Genomic DNA, 25,823 nt, shown 5'->3' on the forward strand with positions numbered 1-25,823 from the left:
CCAAAAAGTAGGCCATAAAAGACATTATAAAGTCCCCAAACTGATATCACATATGCCGTGTCTCAGACTACATAAAAATGAAGATAGAAACCAACAACAGACAACAGAATATGTAAAATGTTCCAAATGCATGTACATTAAAATACACACATCTGAATAACCCTTGGGTTAAGGACAACATAATGGGATGTTGCAAACTATTTAGAATGAAGAGGGAAATGATAGTACTATATACATGAAAAATCTAAGGGATGGACCAAAGTGATATCCAGAAGAAAATCTAACCTAAAATTAGGATGCCAGGAGGACTGAAAACATTAATTAAGCTTTAATTCCATCACATTCTACTAAAGTCCTATTAAATACTCCCAAAGAGGGGCACCTGGGTGGATCATTCAGTTAAGCCTCTGACTCTTGATGAAGGCTCAGATCATGATCTTGTGGTTCGTGGGATTGGATCCCACTGGGCTCCACACTAACAGTGCGGAGCCTGCTTGGGATTCTCTCCCTCTCTGCCCCTCCCCTGCTCACACGCTTGCTCTCTCCCCCCCCTCCTTAAAATAAATAAATAAACTTTAAAAAAATACTCCCAAAGAAATTGGGAAGGAGTAATCAATGTGATAAGCAGATGTTAATAAAACAAATAGGAAAAAAACCCTACTAGAGATAATAAAACCATGAGCTGGTTCTCTGTAAAAGAGTGAAGTCATTTTTAAGAAAGATGAAAAAAAAAATAAGATACACACAAACAACATTAGGAAGAAAGGGGGACATTCCTATAGAGAAAGAATTTGAAAGTCAGAATTCTATGGTTATTTTGAGTAATGACTTTGAAAGCCTTACTGAAATACAAAGCTTTCTAAAAAAAGCATAGAGGAAGAAATTGCCATATGAAGGGAAGCTGGACAGGCCAAAAACCATAAAGAAAATGGTTTTGGCACCATATGAAAAAATCAACCCTAGAAGGATTAATGATTCAAATGTCAAAACATAATTTTAATAAAACTGTTAGTAAAAAATATCAGTAAATATTTTTTAGACCTTATGGTAATAGATTTCTTAAACAGAACACAAAAGAAATATGAGAGTAATAAATTTGACTATCTTAAAATTAGTACTTCTGTTCCTCAAATGACAGTAAAGAGAATGAAAAGATAAGTTATAAACTGGGACAGATAGAATACAAGCCTATAGGAGACTGGTAGCAGGAACAACTCCAAATCATTTAGTAAAGCGTAACAAGGGGCACCTGACTGGCTCAGTCGGTGGAGCATACGACATTTGATCTTGGTGTTGTGCGTTCGAGCCTCCCGTTGGGTGTGAAGATTACTTAAAAATAAAATCTTAAAAAAAAGTAAAGCATAACAAACCCAATACATATACAGCAAAAGATACAAAGAGGCATTTCATAGAAGAGGAAACTTATGTAGCCAATACTATGAATATTATAAAACATGAATATTATATGAATCATGTGAGCATCTAGGGAGTGTCCAGAAAGAACGAACCACAGATACAAAGACTTTTAGGAATATCAAAGAATCCAGTGCAGTGGGAGTAGAGTGAGCCAGGATAAAAATGATAAGGAGATGAGGTCAAAGAGGTGATGAGGGAGCCAGGTTGCAGACCTTGAAGACCATTCTAAGAATGTCAGTTTTTGGGGGCACCTGGGTGGCTCAGTTGGTTAAGTGTCCAACTTCAGCTCAGGTCATGATCTCACAATTTGTGAGTTCGAACCCTGTGTCAGGCTCTGTGCTCAGAGCCTGGAGCCTGCTTCAGATTCTGTGTCTCCCTCTCTCTCTGACCCATCACCACCCGTGCTCTGTCTCTCTCGGTCTTAAAAATAAATAAAAAAATTTAAAAAAGAACATCAGGTTTTTTTTAATGTTTATTTATTTTTGACAGAGAGAGAGAGAAAGAGAGAGTGAGCATGCAAGCAGGGGAGGGCAGAGAGAGAGGGAGACACAGAATCTGAAGTAGGCTCCAGGCTCTGAGCTGTTAGCACAGAGCCTGACATGGGGCTTGAACTCATGAACTATGAGATCATGACCTGAGCTGAAGTCAGACACTTAACCAACTAAGCTACCCAGGCACCCCCAAGAACATCAGTTTTTACTGTGAATGAGACCCATAGAGGATTTTGAAAAGAGGAGTGACATCATTTAATTAACTTTTTAACAGGATCCCTTTGGCTGCTTTTTACGAGTTGAGGGGAAGAAGACAAGGGAAAAAGCAAGAAGATCAGTTGGGAAGATTCTGCAGTAGCCCAGATTGCCTACTGCTACTTCTACCTCCACTGTGCACAGGTACCACAGCTTGTATTGCTAACAAAGATATGGGATATAGCAGTTAGGACTATGGCCTCTGGTGCATCTTTTTGACACTCAGCAGAATCAGTTCTATGTATGTCTTTATTCTCCACATCATTCTTCTCTGAGCCAAGGGTACCTTACCTTGAGGGGAGTTTCTGGTTAGGAGCTTCAGGAGATGGGTCTCATAATGTAGCAAACCCCATGAATATAGGGTGTGCAAAATGTGCCAGGCAGCCAGAAGGCATGACTAATGCCCACTAGAGTCCATCCCTTTGTTGCCCAACATCAGTATGTACTCTCCCTCCAAACATAAACCAAATAAACAAGCAAATAAACAAAAATGCTCCCTCAAATAATGCAACTGTAACTTGTACAAATCAAAATATGCAGTCTCCAAAAGAGTGAATCCCAGGTAACACTAGTGAATACATCTAACTTCACATTTGGAATTTCTAGGTGATGTTCATTCATTTTCTGGTTCTGTCACAATCCTATCTTGTGGAATAATTGGTTAAGATATGGCATGCCTGGGTGGCTCAGTCAGTTAAGTGTCTGACTTTGGTTCAGGTCATGATCTCGCGGTTCGTGAGTTCAAGCCCCATGTCGGGCTCTGTGCTGACAGCTCAGAGCCTGGAACCTACTTCGGATTCTGTGTCTCCCTCTCTCTCTCTCTGCCCCTCCCCTGCTCACACTCTGCCTCTCTCTCTCTCCAAAATAAATAAACATAAAAAAATTTTTTTAAGATATAAATAATATGCCCCTTATAAAATAATAGGGGGATGGGTAACAGGTAATAATAAATTTCTAATATATTATGAATCTGTAGAAGACAAAGTATGAAAGAAAATATAGGTAGAGCCAATAACCTTTTTATTTCTTTTTGAGACAGAGAGAGACAGAACATGATCAGGGGAGGGACAGAGAGAGAGGGAGACACAGAATCTGAAGCAGGTTCCAGGCTCTGAGCTGTCAGCACAGAGCCCAACACAGGGCTTGAATTTACAGGCTGTGAGATCATGACCTGAGACAAAGTCGGAAGCTCAACCGACTGAGCCACCCAGGCGTCCCGAGCCAATAACCTTTTAAAACTACCTGGAAAACCTGTTACCTGCCTTTTGGGTAGCAGGAACCTTATTTCCTTGTGCAAATCAGAAGTAATCATTAAATGCTGAACCCTCTTTATATCATGTTACTCAGTGATTTTGAGGACACCAAAATGGCTATGTGGCACTCTCAATTTCGAATTCAATGGAATAAATATGAGGGAATAGTTTCTCCTTGAACATTAAGACCTCACCAGCAAAGCCCATAGATGGTAATTTTTTAAATAGGAGGGAGCAAATATTTTAGTGGTAGATAATTCGGTGTTAATACTAATAGGTGCTATCCCAGTCTCCATTTTGGGTACCCAGACCCTAAAAAAATACCACATATTGGTTCTGATGAGAGGGCAATACCCACCTTTGCAAGGTATGGTCTTCTAGATGGTACTCTTTTTCAGTTTTTAACAGTTTTAGAATAGTAGAGCTCTAAAATGTCTGAGCTTTGTGGGTGATGAGGCACTGAATAAAACCAGCAAATCTCAAGAGCATCAACCCATTGCTTTACTTTTTTCACTATAAAAGAAGCTCTTTGGTCCCATGTAATGTTATGTGGGAAGCATGATTATGAATAATGAATTCATAATATCCATAGCTGGCAGCAAATTTAATTTCCAAGAAGTATCTACCCCAGTAAGGAGAAAAAAAATCATCACCTCTTTCATAGTGGAAGAAATCTAGCTGACTGGTCAACATGGTGATGGCATAATGCTGTTGCTCATGGTTGGATACTATAGCAAACTGACAGTAGTGAGGTAATCCTTAGTAAGGGTAAATCCACATTGTTAATACTGTGAATAACTATATGGTTCATGAACCCAATAAGCAAGCATTGGGGTGGCTGGATGAAGCTAATATCCACAGAGCATGTCATCCTCACCTCTTAATCACAAAGCACTTCTACAGAGGTAAGACAAAGAGATACAAATATTCTCACTCTCTTGATACATTCCAAAGGGTCCTTCCACATACTTCTTCCCAAATGCACTTGCTATCAGTACTCCCAAGTGTGCTCTTTTCAAGTCATTTATCCTCAAAACTAACCTCTGGATATGAATCAGTGTAGATACCTCATGCTGTCTTTTTTAAATGTAGAACACACATGAGATTTAGCTCTCCAAGTTCTGGCCATTGGGTGAATTTCCCTTCCCAATCAGTCTATAAAACTCCCTATGAGGGGTTGCAAATCTCCAACAGTGTGTTTCTTTAAATTTAAAAATTTTTTTTTCAACGTTTTTATTTATTTTGGGGACAGAGAGAGACACAGCATGAACGGGGGAGGGGCAGAGAGAGAGGGAGACACAGAATCGGAAACAGGCTCCAGGCTCTGAGCCATCAGCCCAGAGCCCGACGCGGGGCTCGAACTCACGGACCGCGAGATCGTGACCTGGCTGAAGTCGGACGCTTAACCGACTGCGCCACCCAGGCGCCCCATCCAACAGTGTGTTTCTAGTGGTTGCCAGCATATTGTGCCATTATCTAGAGATCAGGCTCAACTTTTTGCAACTGGTCATACAGAAGTCTTCATGAATCTGTAGCTCTGAGAGAGGCAGAAGCAGCAATGAGAGTGCACACACTGGGGGTATGAGACATTTTAGGCCTTGCTTGGGCCTGTCCTATTTATAACCCTCCACTTGATGAAATGTTGTTGATCCTGCCTTAATAACATGGTAGACCAGATGACATTCTGCTTATAATATGGACCCAGGTTGCAGTTGTCTGTGTACCATAAATAGGTGTGTAGTCTCTACCAGGGACCCAATGCAAGGCAAGAGCTATTTCACAAAAAAGGATGATAATTTCTTATCAAAGTGAGTGTGGATCTACTCCAAAATCCTAGGGGCCTCTGCCATAGTGTCTCCTACTTGGGATTTCCACAAACTCCTTCAGCATCCTGATTGGCTACAGACATTCTCAATACCATTGGATTCCTGATTAAGGACCAAGTGGTCAAAGAGCTTGTATTGCAGCCTGGACCATCTGCAAAGCTTTCTCTTTCTCTGAGTCCCACTCAGACCATATAGCCTTATGAAGCACAGAGTAAATAGACCCAACCATGCTGCTCTCCAAAATCCAAAGAAAACAAGCATTGTCCCTCTGTCTTAACAGATATATGGTGGGAAGTTCAGGAACTTTTCTTTCACCTTGGGAGGAGAGATACCCTGACATCTGGCAGCAGAAAGCCCACGAAAATACAAGTCTCTGTGTAATTGGGGGCTTTATTTCCTACCGCCTTCATTCATTTGTCTTACCAATGCAGCTAAAAAGCTGCTATTTTCTACTCTCCAGGTCTTATTGGCATGCTTGAAACTGGGCAAGGCCTTCACCACCAGAACTAGATTTTTTTTTTTTTAATTTTTTTTTTGTTTATTTATTTTTGAGACAGAGAGAGACAGAGCATGAACGGGGGAGGGGCAGAGAGAGAGGGAGACACAGAATCGGAAGCAGGCTCCAGGCTCTGAGCCATCAGCCCAGAGCCCGACGCGGGGCTCGAACTCCCGGACCGCGAGATCGTGACCTGGCTGAAGTCGGACGTTTAACCGACTGCGCCACCCAGGCGCCCCCAGAACTAGATTTTGACTGCTGTACAGGTCAAGTTGGATTTTGTGGTCCGTTCAGTGCTAATGGTCTCTGTGGGTCAAATTGAGAGTAGGGTGCAAAATATCAAAATTTTAAAGAAAGACAGAATCAGTATTAATGTTTTCTTTTAGCCTCAGGCTTCAATATGGCTTGGCATGATATTGATATTTTGTTCATGGGGCTTTTGGGTACTAATTTTGAATTAAAAAAATACTGCATTAAAATATTATTTATTTTGATTACTGAGTTTTTTGTGTTTTTTTTTGGTGTGATTTTACATTTTACACCCATGGCAAGTATCTCACTTGCCTCATCCTAGTCCCAGCCTAAATTATCATTAATCAACCTTCAGACCCTGCTGCCCTTAACTGTAACCACTTTATTTCTAGCTGTTAATTGTTTTCCGTGGTCTCTGCTGGCCTTTAAATCCAACCAGGCCACAAAAACAGTCCCATAATCTCATTTCCTTAAGGTCTGCTGCTTGCTACCACATCCAATGCCACTTCTTTGTACCAGTCACAGTACTTGGATGCAAACAGAACAACCTACTCTTGCTAATTTTAACCCCAAACAGGATTTGTTAAAAGATACTGAATAACTCACTCTCTCTGTGTATGAGGGCCAGAGAATGAGGCTTGGAGGCTATGTGGTCAGGAATTAAACCATTAGACCCCTCCAAGGAGAACAGTTGCTGCTGATGCTGGGCACAGGCACCTCCAGTGCTAGGCACACAGTGCAAAGCTGGTACCACAGAGACCTGCTGCACTTGAATGCTGATGGCCTTGCCATCAGGCTCATAAGGATCAATTCTGCATGGCACCGCATCCCCCAGTGGGAAATGAAAGGGAAATTCGGTATGGAAGTAGAGTGTGGGATGTTGCCCAAGAAAGGGGTGTGTGTGTAAAAAAAAGCCACAATTACTGCCCAGGGATATGGGGACATGGCATAAGACAAATTACACTTCACACTAAGGATGGCAGAGCAGAAATAGTGGAGCCTGGGACACAGATGACATCGTGGTTATGTTGTTCCAGCCTGGGGTGTCTCTCCGCAGATTTTTTTGTTATATAAGAAAAGTTGTTGGGGCGCCTGGGTGGCGCAGTCGGTTAAGCGTCTGACTTCAGCCAGGTCACGATCTCGCAGTCCGTGAGTTCCAGCTCCGCGTCAGGCTCTGGGCTGATGGCTCAGAGCCTGGAGCCTGTTTCGGATTCTGTGTCTCCCTCTCTCTCTGCCCCTCCCCCGTTCATGCTCTGTCTCTCTCTGTCCCAAAAATAAATAAACGTTGAAAAAAAAAATAATAAAAAAAATAAAAAAAAAGAAAAGAAAAGTTGCCCTGGCTTATAGTTTGTAGCAGATGAAGGTATTCTTAACTGATGATTGACCAAGAGGAAGCCATTCTGAGGAAGTAAGAAGAAAGCAGAAACCTGGTTGAGGGACCAAATTATAAAGATACTGTGAGTGAGGAATATGTCAGATAAATGGACAAGTGTGAATGAAGATGAAACCACAAGTGCAAGAATAGTAAACAAGAGAAACCAGGAAGAACTCATACAAGAAATAATAAACATAGAAATTTATGAAATACTGGGGAGTCTTCATGGCCCAGATGGTTAAATGACTGACTCTTGATTTTGGCTCAGGTCATGATCTCATGGCTTGTGAGTTTGAGCACCGTTTTGGGCTTTGTGCTGACAGCATGGAGCCTGCTTGGGATTCTCTCTCTCCCTCCCTCTCTGCCCCCCATACTCCCGCCCCTGCTGCTTGTGTGCCCTCTCTTTCTTTTGAATACATTACTGAACATTCATGAAGGTCAGGGATTCTCAGTAAGGGTGAAACCAATCCAAGAATGAGGAGCTGGGGGCGCCTGGGTGGCGCAGTCGGTTAAGCGTCCGACTTCAGCCAGGTCACGATCTCGCGGTCTGTGAGTTCGAGCCCCACGTCAGGCTCTGGGCTGATGGCTCAGAGCCTGGAGCCTGTTTCTGATTCTGTGTCTCCCTCTCTCTCTGCCCCTCCCCCGTTCATGCTCTGTCTCTCTCTGTCCCCCAAAAAATAAATAAATAAACGTTGAAAGAATGAGGAGCTGGACATTTGTGGAACAACCGCTGCCATTAAATGTGGGGAGCCCACAAATGCTGATGTCCTGAAATGCAAAAAACATTCTTGTAAAATGAAAAATTGTCCCACACCACCACAGTTTTTTAATATCCTGCTGGATATTTAAATAGGTGAAAACCTGCTAATGATTACCTGAGCCTATAGCCTATTTTACATATAAACACAGTGTTTTTTTTTTTTAGATGGTTTCAATACATACAAAATTTTCTAGGTATGTAACTACCAAGGCAGTTGAGGCAAAATTGCACTTTCTATTCAGAACTTTATCATGAGCTTTGTCGTTTTGGAAAAATCACAGTAACGGTGGCAACACTGCTTACAGTATTTACATCACCAACATATGTGTAGAAGTCTGCATTTGTAGCTGTAATGTTTATGGTAAGTGTATATACAGGTGTGACAATATGTTAGTTGTCTTGGGCATTTTTGTATTACAATTTTCTTTCCATTAATGTTCCTATTTATGTCGTTAGGGCATTATATTGAGTTTTAAAAAATTATGAATGGTGAGGGATTAGACTACCTGTTAACTTAATTTTAGGAAGGCAAAGAGTTGTAATAAAATATTTGTTGCGAAAAGGAGACTGTGTGTAATTTGAGAATCTGCACTTGAAAAAGATCAATAGCTTATAAATAAGTTAATTTTAAAAATAGTACAAGAGAAAATATTGTCAACTCATAGAAGGCAAGAAGGGAATAAATGAAACAAGAAACATGTTAAAGGAAAAACAAAACAAGATGGCAGAAATAATTCAAATATCATACTTACAATAAATACAAAGAGATTAACCTCACTTATTAAAAGACAGAGATTAGGGGCGACTGGGTGGCTCAGTCAGTTGAGCGTCCAACTCTTGATTTTGGCTCAGGTCATGATCCTGGGGTGGTGGGATTGAGCCTCACATCCGTGAAGCCACTTAAGTCAGTCTCTCTCTCTCTCTCTCCCCCCGCTCTCCCTCCCTTGCCCCTCCCCCACTCACGTGCGCACGTGTACTCTCTCTCTCAAAAAATAAAGAAATCATCTTAAAAAAATAAAAGAGATTATAGAAAAAGTGACAAAACAAAACTAGGTATATAGTATTTATAAAAGATAAACATTAAGAGCAGATCAAAAGAAAAATAAAGACTGAAAGTAAAGGAAAAAATGTCCTATGCAAAAAAAATACTCCACCATAAAGATTTAATAGTGAAGAACGTGTATGGCTTTAATATAGTCTCAAGGTATGTAAAGCACAACTTGAGGGAATTACAAGGGGAAAAATTAACAAATCTACAATCACAGATTTTTTTAACATAAGTCCATAAACTGATAGATTAATTAGAAACAGTAAGAATACATTAAAATTTAACACAAATATCTTGATTTATAAGCTACATTTTGAAAGCTTCTCTGCAAAAATACTTTTTTATACTTCTTCACAAGCAGAAACATAGTATTTCTCCGAAATTGCCCATACTCCAGAGATTAAATATCGTATGGCCCACCTGCTAGACTACAAGATAATTAAATTGGAATAAATAAATAAATAAAGCACATATGTTTGGAGACTCAGAACAATCTTAAAATTTTAATAGCCTAAAAAGCAATTGTAAAGGAAATCAGAAAACATTTAAAACTAAAAATAACTTTATGTCAAAATGGACATCTAAAATTAATAGCTTCAAATACATTAACTACAAAACGAGTTGAATATAAAGCATTTTTCTATTCAAATAGTTTTTAAAAAGGAAATTCAAAGAAAGAAGAAATGAAATAATAAACATCAGATGTTAATGAAATAATAAGTAGCAAGCAAAAATACTGAAGGTATCATTTATAACAATGCAAACTGGTTTTGAGGGAAAAAAATAAACAAAACTTTAACATAATTCATCAAGCAAAAGGAAAGCTATAAAAATTAGGACTATCAGAGATTTAACTAACTGTACATAGTTACGGGAGGTATTAAGAATCAGTAAATGGAGGGGTGCCTGGGTGGCTCAGTCAGTTGAGTGTCCAGCTCTTGATTTTGGCTCAGGTCATGATCTCACAGTCATGGCATTGAGCCCCTGGTGGGGCTCCGTGCTGGGCATGGAGCCTATTTGGGATTCTCTTTCTCCCTCTCCTTCTGCCTGCTTCACCCTCAAAAAAATCAGTAAATGGATTTAATGCTAATGTTTTAAATACCTAGGTTAAATGACCAACTTTTTAAAAGTATCAAAAATTTCTCGAGAAGAAACAAAATCTCAATAGGCCACTAGCCATTGAAGAAAAGTAATAGTAGTTTAAGAACTCTGGGGCGCCTGGGGGGCACAGTCGGTTAAGCGACCGACTTCAGCCAGGTCACGATTTCGCAGTCCGTGAGTTCGAGCCCCGCGTCGGGCTCTGGGCTGATGGCTCAGAGCCTGGAGCCTGTTTCCGATTCTGTGTCTCCCTCTCTCTCTGCCCCTTCCCCGTTCATGCTCTGTCTCTCTCTGTCCCCAAAATAAATAAACGTTGAAAAAAAAAATTAAAAAAAAAAAAAAAAAAGGAAAAAAAAAAAGAACTCTCCAGCCAAACATACCTTGCATAAATGGTAAGGTTGGTTTTTTTTAGTTTTATTTTTAAGTAATCTCTATACCTAATCTAGTGTTTGAACCCACCCCACAACCCTGAGATCAAAAGTCGCACACTCCACCAACTGAGCCAGCCAGGTGCCCTGATTATAAGTAAGCTTTTAACCTCCAAGGAAAAGATACTTTCAAATCTTACAAAAATTGTTTCAGTGACTACAAAAAGAAAGCTATTGAATGCACTTTGAGATTACTATAACCATAACAGATACACAAAGAAAACCCAAGGAACAAAAAATTATACACTGATCTCATTTATTATCGTATATGTAAAAATCCTAGATAAAATATTAAGAAATAAATTATAGCTGTGAGTTAAAAGAAGGCATACTGTGACAAGGTAGTGTTTATTCCAGAAATGCAAAGATAAATTTAATATCAGGAAATATGTCAGCTGAACAAACTACACTATCAGATTAATGAAGACAAATCATGTATTTCAGCAAAAGGAGCAAAAATGGTTGATAAAATTCAAAATTACTTCATGATAAGAGTGGGGAAAGCCCCTTTTGGATAACTAGAAATAGGGGACAACTTGTTAATTTCATAAAAGCTTAATAAAACCCATTGGAAACATCTTCCTTAATAAGAAAACTCTAGAAGGCACACCAGTAGACATAGAAAAAACATTTGAAACTAGTATTACACTGTATGTTAAATAATGAATTTAAATTAAAACTTTTAAAAAAGAATTTGATAATATTAAATGCGACTTCCTAATTTGAAAACAAAACAAAAAATTTACCCAACCTGATATAGAAGAGAACATTTTAAACCTGATAAAATATTTCTAACAACAACCCAAAATGTATTACATACTTTAGGATGAAATACTAGAGGTATTTTTTTTTAAGTTTTATTTTATTTACTTTGAGAGAGGGAGAGCGAGCAAGTGAGCTGGGAAGGGCCTGGAGAGGGAGAAGGAGAGAGAGAATCCCAAGCAGGCTCCACAAAAATGCCAGCAGGGAGCCTGACGTGGGGCTCTAACTCACGAACAGTGAAATCATGACCTGAGCCAAAAGCTAGAGTTAGACGCTTAACCGACTGAGCCACCCAGGTGCCCCTAGAGGCATTCACATTAAGTCTGGACACGACAAGTATGGCCTTTAACAGAACCCACATTCAACTGGAAGTTCTAGTTAAGTGCTAGACTAGGCTAACTTTAAGACCACCAAATTATTCCAGATTAGACAGAAACACTCCCCAGTTCATTTTTTGAAAATAAGCGTTAGTCCTAAATTATGATAAAAATAAGTCTTGAAATAGGAAGAAAATCCACATTTACACACCAATTTCTCTTATGTATAAAGATGCAGGGGCACCTGGGTGGCTCAGTCCGTTAAGCATCTGACTTCAGCTCAGGTCATGATCTCATAGTTCATGAGTTCCAGCCCTGAGTTGGGCTCTGTGCTGACAGCTCAGTGCCTGGAGCCTGCTTCAGATTCTGTGTCTCCCTCTCTCTGCCCCTCTCCCACTTATGCTCTGTCTCTGTCTCTTTCTCTCTCTCAAAAATAAATAAAACATTAAAAAAAATAAAGATGCAAAAATTCTAAATGTTATCACATGATGTATAAGTTATTAAAATAACTCATCTAAAAAAATAACTCATCTATGGAGAGGCAGAAAGTTGTAATTTCACATTTTCTTAATGTAGAACTCTGATTACTATATTCTTTCTCAGTTCTTTGTCTACTAGATATATGTATATGTTATATGGATGTGTGTTATAACATATATGTTATTACACACACACATAACTTATTTTTGTTCAGTCTTGGCTGAAGCTGGAGTTGTAAAATATGAGCTTGTAAAAAAGAGTCAGTATTGTCAGCAACAAAATTCTGAGCAGAGCAGCAATTTATAAACATTTTTTGCAAAAGCTAGAGACTAAGAATATTAAAATATTGAACTGGAGATAGACAAAAACAAAAAAAGAACTCTAGTTATCAGATTATCAGATATATATATATATATATATATATATATATATATATCCCAGTTATCAGATGATTGTATTCTGCAAACTTTCTGGTGTACTTCTCTACTTAAAGTACCTTGGTTTGTGAGTATAATTTGTCCTGGAAACATGCTTGTAATCCAAAGCACTTGTATATCAAAGTGAATTTCACGAACCATTGGCTCAGTTGTGATCATGTGACATTTGGCATCATGTACTACTTGTATTGCAAGACTGCTAATTTATCAAGTTAAAATTTATTAGAAATGTTTGCTCATCTTGCAGAACACTCGCAGACCAAGTTACTCACAATCCAAGGTTTTACTGCATTGTGATAACATGGGTGAACATTCTCTTGTACACACCTGATCTCCAACAGTTCAGTGTTATTTGCCTAGCAAGAGAGCTGTCAGTCTCCAAGGCTTGCTAACTAGCTGCCTTCTGCAATGGAACTGACCATAACCCAAGTTATAAATAGCTGGATTTTCCTAGATATGCAGAAAGGTTTCAGATTTATTATATCCTCAACTTTGCCCTTCAATCAAAATGCTAAAAATTAAATAACTCTGTAATAGTCTTTGTCTTAAAACTTAACACATGGGATATTTAGCTTTCATATTATAGCAAAATAGAATTTCTGTTGTAATAAAGTGTACTTATTTAATATCAGGATATGATTTATTATTCAATAAGGTAAAGGATAAAAATTATTATGATTATCCCCAAAAGGCATATGATAAAAACTGAGTTGTCATTTCTAATAAAATTCATATAAAGATAAAAAGGCCACCCTTTACTATGATCAAAGCTGTCTACCAAACCCCACAGGCAATATGCTACTCATTGAAATGCTGAAGCCATTTCCATTTATATCAGAAAAGAGATGAGGACGAGTACACTTATTGCAGCTATTAAACATGGCTTTAGAAATGTAAAGCAATCGATAGGTCTAAAAAATAACTGATGTAGGGGCACTTGGGTGGCTCAGTCGGTTAAGCACCTGACTTCGGCTCAGGTCATGATCTTGCGGTTTGTGAGTTTGAACCCCGTATCGGACTCTGTGCTGACAGCTCAGAGCCTGGAGCCTGCTTCAAATTCTGTGTCTCCCCTTCTCTGTGCTCCTCCCATGCTCATGCTCTGTCTCTCTCTGTCTCTCAATAATAAATAAATGTTAAAAAAAAAAATTAAAAAAAATACCTGATGTAAACAATGGAAAGGAAGAGTCAGAATTATTTCTATTTAAATCATATATTTGCACATCTGTATAAACCAAGACACTTTAGGAAAATATTCTTTGGTATGATGAATAAATATAAGATACAGATATATATATATATTTTTTTTAATTTTTTTTAACGTTTATTTATTTTTGAGACAGAGAGAGACAGAGCATGAACAGGGGAGGGGCAGAGAGAGAGGGAGACACAGAATCTGAAACAGGCTCCAGGCTCTGAGCTGTCAGCACAGAGCCCGACGCGAGGCTCGAACTCACAGACCATGAGACCATGACCTGAGCCGAAGTCGGATGCTTAACCGACCGAGCCACCCAGGCGCCCCAAGATACAGATATATTTAAGGAGAGCACTTGTTGGGATGAACAGTGGGTATTATATGTAAATGATGAATTAGTAAATTCTCCTGAAACCATTATTATACTATATGTTAACTAACTTGGATTTAAATAAAGTAAAAAAAAAAAGATACAGATATAAAAATTAACACTTTTCTATATAAGCTATAATCAGTTAAAATGAATTATGTATATCTATATATCTATATCTATATATCTATATATATTTAGTTTCAAAGTCATGAAACACAAGTTCTGAACAAGAAAGCAATGAGATCATATGAAATATTACAAAATTTTACTAAAGGGAATATAATAAGATCTGAAAAATCAGTGTGAAAGACCGTGTTTCTTTTTTTTTTTTAAGTTTATTTATTTATTTAGAGAGAGAGAGAGAGAGAGAGAGCCAGTGAGGGGCTGAGAGAAGGAGAGAGATCCCAAGCAGGCTCTGCACCATCAGTACAGAGCCTGATGTGGGACTCGAACCTGCGAACCATGAGGTCATGACCTGAGTGGAAATCAAGAGTTGGACACTTAACCAATGCCCCAGCCATGTTTCTTGTTGGAAAGATTTAATAGAATAAAAATTCAAATAGGGGCACCTGGGTGGCTCAGTTGGTTAACCATCTGACTTTGGATCAGATCAGGTCATGATCTCACTGTTCATGAGTTCAAGCCCTGTATCAGGCTCTCTGCTGTCAGCACAGAGCCCACTTCAGATCCTCTGCCTCCCTCTCTCTCTGCCCCTCCTGTGCATATGTGCTCACTCTCTCTCTCTCGAAAATAAATGAACATTTAAGAAAAATAAAAATTCAATTAATAATATAAATAGTTGATATAATTCTAAGCAATAGAAGAACAAATACCTGAGATTAGGCACAAAAAGAAAAAAAGCATGGTGGGAGCTTGGATTACCATATTTAAAAATATTGTATATTCTTAAAAATATTGTATATTCTAGTTACTGTAATACTTCAAAATTTAAATTGTGCAAATAAACATTACACATTGCAACTCTTTAGACTATATAAATATACAACAAATGAGTCCAGAAGATGGGGCTAGATCATGTCTTTTGAAAATTGTGTTTTCTTAGATTTGAGATATAACAGACCCTAGATATATCATTAATTGAAAGCAGGTTAGATGGGCTAAATGGGTGCTGGGTATTAAGGAGAGACTTGTTATGATGAGCACTGGGTGTTATATGTAAGTGTTGAATCACTAAATTCTACTCCTGAAACAAACAAAAGTAAAAAAAGAAAGAGAGCAGGTTAGGTCCTGGACAATCTGGGTAAATTATATGGTAGTAAACTCTAATACAGTGGTAGGTTTGATTTCTTAATTATCAGTTAGGATTTTTACATCCCTCTTTGTATTTTTTAAAACATGTTTATTTATTTGAGAGAGAGAGAGAGAGAGAAAGAGAGAGAGAGAGAGAGAGAGAGAGAGAGAGGGAGAGCACGAGCACAAGCAGGGGAGGAACAGAGAGAGGGAGATAGAGAATCTGAAGTAGGTTCCAGGCTCTGAGCTGTCAGCACAGAGCCCTACAAGGGTCTTGAACCCATGGACCATTAGATCATGACCTGAGCCAATGCCCCTACATCTCTTTTTATAAATAAAGATGTAAAAAGTCCTTTACATTGGCCTTTTTTTTTTTTTTTTTTTTTTTTTTTTTTTAATGTAGGCTCTATGCCTGATGTGGAACCCAGAGCAGGGCTTGAACCCACAAGCCTGAGATCAAGAGACGCTTAGCTAACTGAGCCACCCACCCAGGTGCCCCTACATTTTTTTTTTCAGTAGGCTTCACACCCAGTGCAGAGCCCAATGTGGGTCTTGAACTCAGAACTCTGAGATCAAGACCTGAGCTGAGATCAAGAGTCTGATCTTAACTGACTGAGCCACCCAGGTGCCCGCCAAATTGGCTTTTGATGTTAATTATGTACTCTGTATTTGCTTGCTAGGGCTGCCATAACAAGTATCACAGACTGGGTGGCTTAGACAACAGAAATTTATTGTGTCATAGTTATGGAGGCTAGAAGTCTAAGATCAAGGTTTGGTTTCTTCCGAGGCCTCTCTCCTTGCCTTACAGATGGCTGTCTTCTTGTTAGGTCTTCACCTGGTCTTTCATGTGTGCACGTGTATTCCTGGTGTCTTTGTGTGTCTAAATTTCCTCTTTTTATAAAGACATCAGTCAGGTTGGATTAGGATCCACCCTAAGTGACTCATTTTAATTTAATCATCTTTTTTAATAGCCTTATCTCCACATAGAGTCACATTTTGAGGTATTGGAGGTTAGGTCCTCAACATGGATTTGGGGGGACGTAATTCAAACTATAACATACTCTCTGCCCTATTTAACTATCCAAGTTTTAGTGACCTCTTATATAAGTTGGTAAGCATTCTATTTTTTTCCCAGGCTCTGGAAGAATTTATATAATATGTAAATTATCTATTACTTGAAGTATTGGCATTCTGTGTTCTTAAAAACATCTGGCCTTTTAAGGGGTTAGATTGTTAAATATTTTAATTTTTTTCCTGTTGGTTATGTTTTATTCAGGTTTTCTACTTCTTCCTGAATAAAATTAGGTTATTTTCTTAGAAAATGATTAATTTCATGTAAATCAGTAGTTGCCAACTGGGTGCAATTTTACCCTCCACTCTACTCCAGACCTTTAGGCGATGTCTGGAGACATTCTTATTTGTCAGAATTAGAGGGAAGGGGAGAATACTGACATCTAGTTAGCAGAGGACAGGGAGGCTACTAAACACTGTACACTATACAGGACAGCCCCCTATAACAAAGAGTTATCTGATCCCAATGTCAGCAGTGTGAAAATCCTGCTCTAGACGTTCAAATTTACTTGTATAAAGTAGTGGGATGGTTAAGAAGAATCTCGGTTTATAGAGTTAAATAAAATTCCTCATTTATAATGTCTTTAGTTTTTAATTTTTTTCTTGACCATGCCCATATTCTGACCTCTAGAAAGAACACTTCTGGATCTGGACTAAATCTAAACTTGACTTGATTTAATCTCTATCTTTTATTAATTCATTATCTTCTCTTGTTTTGAAAGTTATTTTATTTGCTTTCTACCTTGTTTTATGCATAGTTTGTTTTTCTGTTTATTAAATTATATCCATGTATCAAAGGATATACATTTTCCTGTCAGTACAGATTTGGATCACATTACACAGCTTTTGATATGTACTACTCTCAATACCATTCATTACTAAAAATTCTGTATTGTTTACTTTTAGTTTCTTCCTTAAATTACCAAGTTGATAGCGTAGTATTTTGTTTTAGATCAACTTTTTTACTTGATTTATCATCTTATTGCCTTTCTGTCAGAGTTTTTCTTTTGATGTTCAATAAAAGATAAGTGGTTACTGATGACTTTCCTATATTTTTTATATTAAAGAATTAAAAAAAAATTTTTTTTCAACGTTTATTTATTTTTGGGACAGAGAGAGACAGAGCATGAATGGGGGAGGGGCAGAGAGAGAGGGAGACACAGAATCAGAAACAGGCTCCAGGCTCTGAGCCATCAGCCCAGAGCCTGACGCGGGGCTCGAACTCCCGGACCGCGAGATCGTGACCTGGCTGAAGTCGGACGCTTAACCGACTGCGCCACCCAGGCGCCCCTAAAGAATGTTTTTATAATGCCCTAATGTTAAGTAAAATCCTGGCAACTGTTTCCTACATTTGTTACATTCATTATAAAGACTCTTTATAATGGAGAATAAAGTATAAACTTAAACTAAGTTTTTCCTCATTATTTACATGAGTATAATTTCATGCTAATATAAATCACTGACATGATAAATAAGAATTAAGATAAATAAAAATTTATTACATATTACATTCATGTGGCCTTTCTCCTGAATGAATTCTCTGATGCCTTCCTATACTTGCTATATTCACAGAGTTCTCATCTGGTAATTCTCTGATGTCCCACAAGAGTTTACTTAGAAGCAAAATACTACATTCATTACAGTACTAGAGATTTTCTTTCTCCAATATGAATTTTCTCATGTCGAATAAGACATGAACCACGGATAAAGGCTTTCCCACATTCTTTACATTCATAGGGTTTCTCACCAGTATGAATTATCTGATGATGAATAAGTTGTGATCCTTGACCAAAAGATTTGCCACATTCCTTATATTCATAAAGCTTTTCACCAGTATGAATTCGTTGATGGTGTGCGAGTTCCCTGTTATGACTAAAGGACTGTCTACATTCCTTACATTCAAAGAGTTTTGCTCTTAAATGAATTTTCTGATGTCCGATAAGATTTGAGTGGTAACGGAAGGCTTTATTACAATTGTTACATTCATATGGTCTTTCTCCAGTGTGAATTCTCTGATGTTGAATAAGGATTGAGTGGTGATGGAAGGATTTCCCACATTCACCACATTCATAGGGTCTTTCTCCACTGTGAACTCTCTGATGTCCCTTAAGAATTGAAGTGTTGCTAAAAGCCTTCCCACATTCTTTACATTCATAGTGTTTTTCTTTAGTATGTGTTTTTTCATGCCGAATGAGGGATGAGTGGTAACTGAAAGCTTTTCTACATTCTTTGCATTCATAGGGTTTCTCTCCAGTATGAATTCTCTGGTGTAGAGTAAGGTGTGAGCCACGACTAAAAGCCTTTCCACATTCCTTACATTCATAGGGTCTTTCTCCAGTATGAATTCTCTGATGTCGAATGAGATTTGAGGGGTGGTGGAAAGCTTTCCTACACTCATTACATTCATAGAGTTTGTCTCCATTATGAATTCTCTGATGTCCAGTAAGTTTTGAGCAGCTGCTAAAAGCCTTTCCACAATGCTTACATTCATAGCATTTTTCTGTAGTATGTCTTCTCCCATGGTGAATTAGCAGTGAGTGGTAATTGAAGACTTTCCCACATTCTCTGCATTCATAGGGTTTTTGCCCAGTATGATATATCTGATGTAGACTATGTTTGTTGACTGAGACTTTGCATATTTTCATGGGTGACTGTCACAGGTTTAAGATATTCTTCTTTATTTCCCTGTTCTGTCTGAAAATGGTGATTATACTTCCAATCATCTTGAAAAATGGAACATCCAAATTCATGGGTTGGAAGTCTTTCCATTATCTTCCACTGAGATGACTTTATTTTATAATTGTCATCATTTGGTGATAACTCCTTTGTTGCACATTGGGATTTCATATCTGAGAAGTAATGAGAAAGAAAATGTGCATTTTTTTCCAGTTCCTGGAACAACAAAATTTCTGAATAGGAATATGAACACATTACCTATAAGAAATTGATGGCTTGACAAGATCTCAAATATAACTATGGAAGGTGAGCATAGTGTGGACACAGAGGTGATTAAAGAAGCAGGGTAACTGTTTCTAAAATGTTGCTTCAGATCAGAATTACTGGAAAACTTGTTAAAAACAGAAATGGTACAAGTATCACTTCAAAGCAATTGAATCAAACTACAGGAATATAACTTAGCTTTAAGAAAAATCTCTAGGGGCGCCTGGGTGGCTCAGTCAGTTAAGCGTCCAACTTTGGCTTGGGTCATGATCTCTGGTTTGTGGGTTCGAGCCCGCGTCAGGCTCTGTGCTGACAGCTCGGAGCCTGGAGCCTGCTTCAGATTCTGTGTCTCCCTCTCTCTCTGCTCCTCCCCCGCTCATGCTCTGTCTCTCCCTCTCCTTCAAAAATAAATTAAAAAACATTAAAAAAAAAAAAAGAAAGAAAAATCTCTAGTGATTCTGATGTAGCCTGAAGTTGGAAAATCATTAAGGTTTTCCTCTGTACTTAGTATAACATTTGAATAACTTACCATTAACTCAAAGGTGATGTCATGATTTGGCCCTGGCTAACATATCACTGAACTATGCTCTTCCCCAGTTCACTATGCTATGTTCCAAGAGCAGATAAAATACTTTTCTATATTAGTGTGATTTCCACTGCTGTTCTCTCTAGCAGGTATTGTTTTTGTTTTTCAATTTTTTAAAAATTTTATTTAAGTGATCTCTCCACCCCATGTGGGGCTCAAACTCAAGACACTGAAATCAAGAGTCATATGCTGTTCCAACTGGGCCAGCCAGGCACCCCATTTGGAGGTACTGTCTGTCCTTGTATGGCTGGCCCCTTCTCACCCTTCTTGTCTCAGTGTAAATATAATTACAAATAACACTAAAAATCCCCCCTCTCAAACTGTGTCAGACAACACCAAATCTCATTCTAGTGCCCAAATGACTAATCATAACCTTCACGATTTTTCTCATCTATTTTTTCTCATTTTCTATGCTAGACTATAAGATTCCTATTGGAAAGCATCATGTCTGTTTAACTCACTACTATTTAATTAGCTTTTAGCACAATATCTACCATATAACAGGTGTTCAATAAATAGCTATTGAATGGTGAGGATTAAGGAAAAGGAATTAGAATGGGAATATAGGAAAATATCAGGAAATTAATAAGGAAAACAATTAAGTTCCACAGTCATTATTTTAGAAGAATCTTTATGGTGTTTTATGCATTGTGGCAAAATTATATAACCAAAGTTTCATGTAATTATGAACATATAGATTTGTTGATGTAGGAAAACTAGAGGATACCCTCCAATGGGACAAAGGGTGTCTCAGTGGCTAATGAGCTAGAAACTGTAATAAAAAGAATGTTGGGTCTTAGTTGATGGGGCAAGATGATGGCAATACAAAGTGGAGAATATCCTGGGGAAATTTCAAAGGGCGGAATGAGTCAGCTATGAGCAGATAACAAGGAGGTAGTTTTTGTGTCTAGAGTAGATACTATATAAAACACCATTTGCCTGGCATGTGACGATATTGGCCAAGGATAAGAAACAAGTAGCCTCACCAATGGCAACAGCCACTGACAGTCTGAAGTAAAAGCAACCTTCAGATAGCATGACAGAATAAAATGCACAGTGGCATGGTGGGAAGATCCAAGGAACTGTATCATAGAGACTGGATTTCAAGTCTCAGTTCTCTGATTACAAGGTTTATGTCACTGGAAGAATTACTTACAATCTGTAAGTACCATTTCCATATCTGTAAAATGATGGTAACGCTTAACATAGGTTAATTGCTAAAATTAACAGTAATTTAGAGCGAGACTGAGAAAAATAATGGTAACTGTTTGAAGCTCAGTGATAGGTACATCAGTATTTTTGCAAATATTTGAAAATTTCTGTAATAAAAAGAAAAGAAGAGAATAACTTGGGTAAAGTCCCTGGAAAAAATTAAATGCTTAATAAGTAGTAATTACAATAAAGGAAAAAAATATTTTCACAAAAATGACAAAAGTGGACAAGGGAAATTATTTTGAAGACATCAAAGTAGTGCCAGGCTGAGAGGCATAAGCCAAAAGGTAAACATTATTCTGGCATCAACTTCTTCAACATTCAGAAAGTCTTGTCTAGCTCTTAAACAGGTCTTCACTTTTTTTTTTCTCATTTCTTGATATCCACTGCCAATACTCAAACCGAAGCACAAATGATTTCTCAAATAAGAAAATATTTGCAAAGCATTTATCTGATAAGGGGTTAATATTCAAAACATATAAGGAACTCATTTAACTCAATGGCAAAAAAAAAAAAAAAGTGATTAAGAAATGAGAAAAGGACCTAAACAGACATTTTTCCAAAGAAGACATATAAATGTCCATGAAAATATGCTCAACATCACTAATCACTGGGGAAATGGAAATCAAAACCACAATGAGATATCACCTCACACCTGATAGAATGGCTATTATCAAATTGACAAGAAATAACAAGTGCTGACCAGGATGTGGAGAAAAGGGAACCCCTGCACACTACTGGTGGGAATGTAAATTGTTACAGCCACTGTGGAAAATTTGAGGTTGCTCAAATGATTAACAATTGAATTACCATATGATCCAACAATCCTACTCCTGAATATGTATTCAAAGGAAGTGACATCACTATCTTGAAGAGATATTTGCACCTCCATGTTCACTGCAACATTAGTTGCAAAAGCCAAGACCTGGAACAACTTAAGTGTCCACTGACACATGAATGAATAAAGAAAATGTGGTATTTACATATACAATGGGATGTAATTCAGCCATAAAAAAGAAGGAAATCCTGCCATTTGTGACAACATGGATGAACCTTGAGGGCATTATGCTGTGAAATAAGTCATATGGAGAAAGACCAGTATTTCATGATCTCATTTATATGTGAAATCTAAAAAGCCAAACTCATAGAAACAGAGAGTAGATTGGTGCTTGCCAGGGGCTAAGGGTGGAGGCAATGGAGAGATGTTGATCTATGGGTACAAACTTCCAGTTATAAGATAAATAAGTTCTGGAATCTAATGTACAGCATGGTGATCATAGTTAATACTGTATTGTATACTTAAAAGTTGCTGAGAGGTGGGGCGCCTGGGTGGCTCAGTCGGTTAAGCGTCTGACTTCGGCTGAGGTCATGACCTCATGGTTTGTGGGTTTGAGTCCCGCGTCAGGCTCTGTGCTGATAGCTCAGAGCCTGGAACCTGCTTCAGATTCTGTGTTTCCCTCTCTGCCCCTCCCCAGGTCGCACTCTGTCTCTATCTCTCTCAAATATAAATAAAAATTTTTAAAAAATTGCTGAGAGAGTAAATTTTAAATGTTCTCTCCATGCACACGCACACACACACACACACACACACACACACACACACAAAGGTAATTATGTGAGGTGATGTGATAACTAACTTTATTGTAATCATTTCACTGTATATACATGTGGCAAATCATTATTTTGTACATCTTAAACTTACACAATGTTATATGCCAATTATATCTCAGTAAAGCTGAAAAAACTAATCTCTCATCTGAATTGCAGTAACTCCTGTATGGTCTCTTTAATTTCACCCCCACCACCAGTGGCAATGATTGCTACTTGATACCCAATATATCATCTTCCTTTTTGTTCCTTAATAACAGAATCCTGATTTAAAATTTTTTTTCATTTTATTTATTTGAGAGAGAGGGGGAGGGAGAGGAAAGGACAGAGAGAGGAGGAGAGAGAAAATCCCAAGCAGCCTCTGCGCCACCATGGGGCTTGACCCCACAACCCTGGAATCATGACTTGAGACGAAACCAAGAGTTGGACACTCAACCAACTGAGGCACTCAGGTACCTGCAGAATCCTGATTTTAAATGAAGCAGCAATGTGCCCAGCTGAAAGACTATCCATGCAGTCGAGTGTGTCCATGTGATTAAGTTCTGGTCCCTGAGATACATGCAAAAGTTTTGTGTGGTACTTTCTATGGTATTTTCTGAGAGGACTACTTGAAGAGAGCTGACCCCAATGAGAGATGTACACTTCTTGTCCTCTACCACCTCTTTCTTCCTTCCTCTTTTCAGAATGCAGATGTGTTTGCTGGAGTGGCAGTAGGCTTTTCAGATCATGAGATCACCTTGAGGATGGGAATGTCAAAGAAAAACTGTAGGGCGCCTGGGTGGCTCAGTTGGTTAAGCTTCTGACTCCGGCTCAGGTCGTGATCTCGCAGTTCTTGGGTTCGTGCCCCACGTTGGACTCTGTGCTAACAGCTCAGAGCCTGGAGCCTGCTTCGGATTCCGTGTCTCCCTCTCTCCCTGCCCCTCCCCTGATCATGCTCTGTCTCTCAAAAATGAATAAATGTTGGGGCACCTGGGTGGCTCAGTCGGTTAAACGTCTGACTTCAGCTCAGGTCATGATCTCACAGTTCGTGAGTTCAAGCCCCCCGTCAGGCTCTGTGCTGACAGCTCAGAGCCTGGAGCCTACTTCAGATTCCTGTGTCTCTCTCTCTCTCTGCCCGTCCCCCCCCCCCCACTCACACTCTGTCTCTCTCAAAAATAAATAAACATTAAAAAATTTTTAAAAAGGGGTGCCTGGGTGGCTCAGTCGGTTAAGCATCTGACTTCAGCTCAGGTCACGATCTCGCGGTCTGTGAGTTCGAGCCCCGCTTCAGGCTCTGGGCTGATGGCTCAGAGCCTGGAGCCTGCTTCAGATTCTGTGTCTCCCTCTCTCTCTGCCCCTCCCCCGTTCATGCTCTGTCTCTCTCTGTCTCAAAAATAAATAAAAACGTTAAAAAAAATAAAAATAAATAAAAATAAAAATAAATTTTTAAAAAGACTTAAAAATGAATAAACGTTTAAAAAAGAAACAAAAAAAAAAGAAAAGAAAATTGCAAGTTAAACAGGCAAGGAAGACTGTATTCAAGATTACTGCAGTAAGGGTCTGAACTATTCCAAGGGTAGAAACGATGAACTCAACTCTAAATTCAACAGGGACATCTGGGGATTTATAACCAACAGGCAGACTGAAGGAGTCACTGGATAGAAAATTACTCAGAGTAACTTGGTTAGGTATCAGGAGTGTGGGAATTCTTGCTAAACTGCCTTGGCAGGATTCTTGCTGAAATGGGCTCAGCAGACCTTGGACAGAAGGCCAAAAAATAAAGTCTACTCAAGAAGAGGGCTCAGAGGAGCCTGACTAAACTTTGGTCAAAGAAGGAGACTCCTTATCAGAGCTATATACATTAAGATAGGAAAACAGCAAGAAAGGAGCCTGGGTTCTTAAGACAAAGGAAATCAGGTATCAAAAACTGCAAACCCCATAAACCAATGGAAGTAATAAGCCAATTTGGCAAGGATGGAAGGATTATCAAAAAACAGCTGTGAGGGGCGCCTGGGTGGCGCAGTCGGTTAAGCGTCCGACTTCAGCCAGGTCACGATCTCGCCGTCCGTGAGTTCGAGCCCCGCGTCGGGCTCTGGGCTGATGGCTCAGAGCCTGGAGCCTGTTTCCGATTCTGTGTCTCCCTCTCTCTCTGCCCCTCCCCCGTTCATGCTCTGCCTCTCTCTGTCCCAAAAATAAATAAACGTTGGAAAAAAAAATTAAAAAAAAAAAAAAAACAAAAAAAAACAGCTGTGAAAAATAAATTGTATGTCAGCAATAATCAATTAGGAATTATAACAGAAAAATGATTTTGTTTATAATAACTAACAAAAGTTCTCAAGTTTTAAGGAATAACTCTTAGCAGAGATGTTCAAAGATTTTCATGGATAAAACTATAAAATTTAAAATTCTTAATGATGATCATAAAAGATCCCAATAAAGGAATGGATATGCAACAGTTATGGAAGGGATGCTCAATGTAGGAAAAATGTCAACTCTTGCCAAATTGATATAAAACTTGGTGTAACTCTAATGAAAAGCCCAAAAGGACTTTTATAATATTTGACAAGGTGATTAAAAATGTATATACAAGGGTATTTATATAACAACCATAGATAATAATATTCTGACAAAATAAAATTGGGGGCTCTTATATTATTAGATATTAAATTATAAAACAGCTTATAAAAACAGGATTTTTAAGTGAAAATGCAAATAGAAACAATATAAAAGCCATGCATACTTGAGAATTCAGTAACGACTTGCTATATTTATCCTCTTCTCTAGTCAGTTATTTTTGCATCTTATTTAAGAAGTCATTTCCCACCTCAAGGTCTGAAAGATATTTACCTCTATTTTCTACTAAGGGTGGATGGAAAATGTGATGTAATATAAAAATACACAGCATCATCTTTAAAGT

The 25,823-nt window shown here is 38.4% G+C and overlaps 1 protein-coding gene across 1 annotated transcript in view; it reads right to left on the reverse strand.

The window, feature by feature from the left end:
• The window catches only part of LOC123578207 (zinc finger protein 569), a 322,725-nt gene that overhangs the window by 23,922 nt on the left and 272,980 nt on the right, over nt 1-25,823 (reverse strand). The window contains exon 7 of the mRNA XM_045440903.1: nt 18,275-19,049. Within this exon, the coding sequence (XP_045296859.1) occupies nt 18,275-19,049 (775 nt within the window). The remainder of the gene's footprint in view (nt 1-18,274; nt 19,050-25,823) is intronic.

The sequence above is a fragment of the Leopardus geoffroyi genome, chromosome E2 (genome assembly GCF_018350155.1).
Source record: "Leopardus geoffroyi isolate Oge1 chromosome E2, O.geoffroyi_Oge1_pat1.0, whole genome shotgun sequence".
Lineage (NCBI taxonomy): Eukaryota > Metazoa > Chordata > Mammalia > Carnivora > Felidae > Leopardus > Leopardus geoffroyi.